At 37.1% G+C, this 3,443-nt stretch overlaps 1 protein-coding gene across 1 annotated transcript; it reads left to right on the top strand.

Moving 5' to 3' along the window:
* Window positions 1–342: 342 nt before the first annotated feature.
* On the top strand, window positions 343–3,042 carry LOC104942605 (transmembrane protein 176B-like). Its single transcript, XM_010767847.1, is given in 7 exon segments — window positions 343–541; window positions 686–790; window positions 1,268–1,324; window positions 1,488–1,518; window positions 1,521–1,693; window positions 2,295–2,417; window positions 2,579–3,042. Coding segments are annotated over 7 exon segments (729 nt in total). The 5' UTR covers window positions 343–364; the 3' UTR covers window positions 2,642–3,042.
* The last annotated feature ends 401 nt before the right edge of the window (window positions 3,043–3,443 follow it).

Below are 3,443 nucleotides of genomic sequence, written 5' to 3'. Positions count from 1 at the left end.
CATAGGATTATTATCACTTATCACTTCCTCAAACGCAATCACTTCCTCAAACGCATTGTTAAATTTTTTAAGGAATTCGATTCAAAAAATGTCTCAAAAGGAACTTGTTTTCCCTTTATTATATATATTACTATAAAAGTTCATTATTTACGCCGTTTAGTGGTAACTGCTCTGTTCATAGTACAGGTTAGAAGCCCCATTTACAAAAGCAAGGGTTTTTAGAAACCTGATAGATAGTATCAGAAAACCACTCCTGGATTTACAGCCAAAATGGCTATTTCACAAAACTGTGGCTGAGAAAAAAACGTAATACAGCAAATTAAAAGGTCTCTCTTGTTTCTTTCAGTCTACAGGAGCAGGCAGGATGGCTCTCACAATCTCCAAGAGTGAGGGCAGCACTGTAATCACTTTGACCTCTGACCCCCAAAGTGTTTGTCCTCCTCTGTACCAAATCCTCAAAAACCTGTGCTGCAGCCCAATTTGCTGCTCTGTGTCCCAGCACCTGAGGAGGCTCCAGAACACCTCTCAGACAGTACTGGGGGTGAGTTATTTGTCTTTTGTCTTGCAATAAATACATAACATATAACATTATACTGTATAACAGTTCTGCACCACACAGTGACCTGTTATTTGCTGTTGTACTGTACAGATGTTTGTGGTTCATGCTAGGTTTTCTTCTCCATAGACTCTGCAGATTATGATTGGGCTGCTCAACATCGGCATTGGTGCGATCTTTGCTTTTACTCCCATTGGGGATATCAGCGGGTTTTCCTTTTGGTTGGGTTCATTGGTAAGCAAACCAATGCTTATATGTTTTTTTCTATTGTTATTTGTATCATAACCAAAGCCCAACAGTACGTTTCTTGGGTTGTCTACTTAGTCCTAAGGAGATTAACCTAAGGGCTTTTTTTTCAGATTCAGAATCAGATATCCCTCCAAGCACAAATGAATGGCTCAGCTAAAACCAATCACTTCTGTACTGTGCTGTGTTTTGAATATATTACAGAGTTCTGCCAAACCCCAATTGTGTTTTTCTTAATTCTCTAGTTCTTCTTTAGTTCTCAAATGATAAAAAGCAGATAATGTATCTCCTATGTACTCGCAGGCTGCACTCACACCCAGGCCAATGTAAACGCCAGATGGGTATGCCCTCCCTCTTGGTGCTAAGAATGCTTTGGAACCAATTAAAGAAACTGGAAATGACTTGTCTGAATTTAAGTGTTTACGTGGAAGAATGTAGGTAAAACATTCTTGTTTCTGTCTCTAGTTCATGTTGTTTGGCATCGTCTCCATTTTGTCTGAGAAGTACCCCAGTCCATGTCTGGTGAGTATGTCTGCGCAGCATTTTGAGCATTTACACCTACATTGTCTTGGGGAGGGCATAATGAAGGAGCTGTGCCACCAAGCTGTTAAGTGGGAGAAAGTTGGAGGCTTTCGAACTTGATGAGCATTTTTGTCATGCTGTGTTTTTGTGTCTTTCATTCAAGGTCATCGTCAATGTGATTCTGAATCTTGCAGGAGTGGTTTTGCCATTGCAGCCATCATACTCTACAGCCTCAGAATGACATTCATGGGGCTGTATTGGTTGTGTGAGGATGATAACAATCGATATTACTATGATCAATCACCCACTGCCTCTTCTGGGGAAAAGAGAATGGAGCAGAAATGCTTGGAAACCAAGGACTTGATGTTGGTGAGTGTGGAAAATGTCCTTATCCGGATGTTGTCTTAAAAGTTACCATGAATGATCACCATTTACAACTGTTTGCAACAGGCTTCACTAAGAATAAATTAATGAAGAAAAATCAGCGATGGCAATTATTTGATGAATGAATTAGTCCTGTGACAAAAAAGAACTCATCCATAAGTTTGATAATTAATCAATATATTTGTTTAGTAATATATCAAATGATAATGTCCAACATGAGCTGGTTTTAGCTTCTGAAATGAAAATTCTTCTTTTGAAAATTGTGATCACCGTTATTTGAGTTATATGGATATTATTGTGGTTTTCTGGTATTTTGTGCCCTGAGTAATAACCAGAAGTCCTGAATGACTGGTGGTAATGCGTCGTCTGTATGTTAATGGGCGGAGAGTTAATGTTTTATATCTGTGCTAGATCAATAGGGGATTTTCAACATCATTAAAACCAATAAGAAGTCCCACAAAAAGCAACATTTGAAGGAAATTGTGCAAGTTAGAACACAGTCTACAAATGTTATTATACCTGAATATAACAAGCAGATGTGATTTGAATCTTAGAAAGAAAGCACTGCTTCTTGTCGTCCCACCAGATGCTGCTGAGGAGCATGCACGTTCTGATGATTGTCCTCTCAGCCCTGGAGCTCTGCCTCACCATCAGCTCCGCCGTCCTGGGGATCAAGGCTCTGAAGAGAAGGGGGAAGGACGAAAAGATGGTATGGTCTCCAAAATAACATCTTACTGTCAGAACTGTAAATATTTATATTCAATAGAAAGACTGCTTTTCTTTATAAGTTGTTTAAATGTGGCCTTAAGGGTTAGAAACAGGTCAAGATTTGAGTATGTCTTAATGATATTATTTTTCTTTTTTTACAAGAATGAGGAACCTGAATACTACAAGCCCCTGCTGGACGAAGTCCCTGGTAACCCCAAGGTCTAGCTAAAAAACAATCCTGCTCTCTGCTGTCAGTCCCAGGTTTTATAATCAAACAGTGGACTGAATGTGCTCTAATGATTTACTCAAACTCAGCTGTCCCTTTCGCTGCTTAATCTTCTGGGTCGTTTCCTACACGTTTTGTTTAAAAAACGTTTGCACTTTTTTTTTGTATTTCAGATAATACGCTTTATATTGGTGTCTCTTTCTTTCGTGCAAATGTTTTAAAGCTGTTGATTACAATTTCTATTGAATAAGGTACCTTACGTTTAGCTTGTTTGGATGTAAAAGGGAGGTTTGTGCGTGTGTGAAATACTGAAAGGGTTTTCTATTGCACTATTTAGTCATTTAAAAAAAGTAATGTAATCGAAACTGTTGACTGTCACAATAAAAACACTTGTTCTGTTTGTAGTTTTATTGTTTGCTTTATATTAAACCCCTCTGAGATATTGAATGTGTTCAAAGTTCTGGTCTTCTAATACAAATAGGAAAGATAACTAAAGTGTGAGGTTAAGGAAGTATAATTTGAAAAGATAATTATATTACTCTTAAAGGAACCTTTTGAGCTAGTGCCACCTACTCTTTATTTATATTTAATTAATATGCCATTATTGCAAACTAATTGTAAATCATATCCCACTTTTTTATTGTGTGAGCTGTAAGTTAGCCCTTCAATATTTTTCTATTTGTCAGATGGTTTACATATTTTTTCTTCACGTTCAACTTATATATTTTCACTTTTAGTTTTGTTTTATTTAGAGATGTTTATATTGCATAATGTTTTATTTTTTACTATTTCTTTACAATT

Source organism: Notothenia coriiceps, unplaced genomic scaffold (genome assembly GCF_000735185.1).
Source record: "Notothenia coriiceps isolate Sejong01 unplaced genomic scaffold, NC01 NC01_scaffold00004796, whole genome shotgun sequence".
Classification (NCBI taxonomy): domain Eukaryota; kingdom Metazoa; phylum Chordata; class Actinopteri; order Perciformes; family Nototheniidae; genus Notothenia; species Notothenia coriiceps.
The sequence above is the reverse complement of the archived record's forward strand: the minus strand, read 5'-3'. Positions and strand labels throughout refer to the sequence as shown.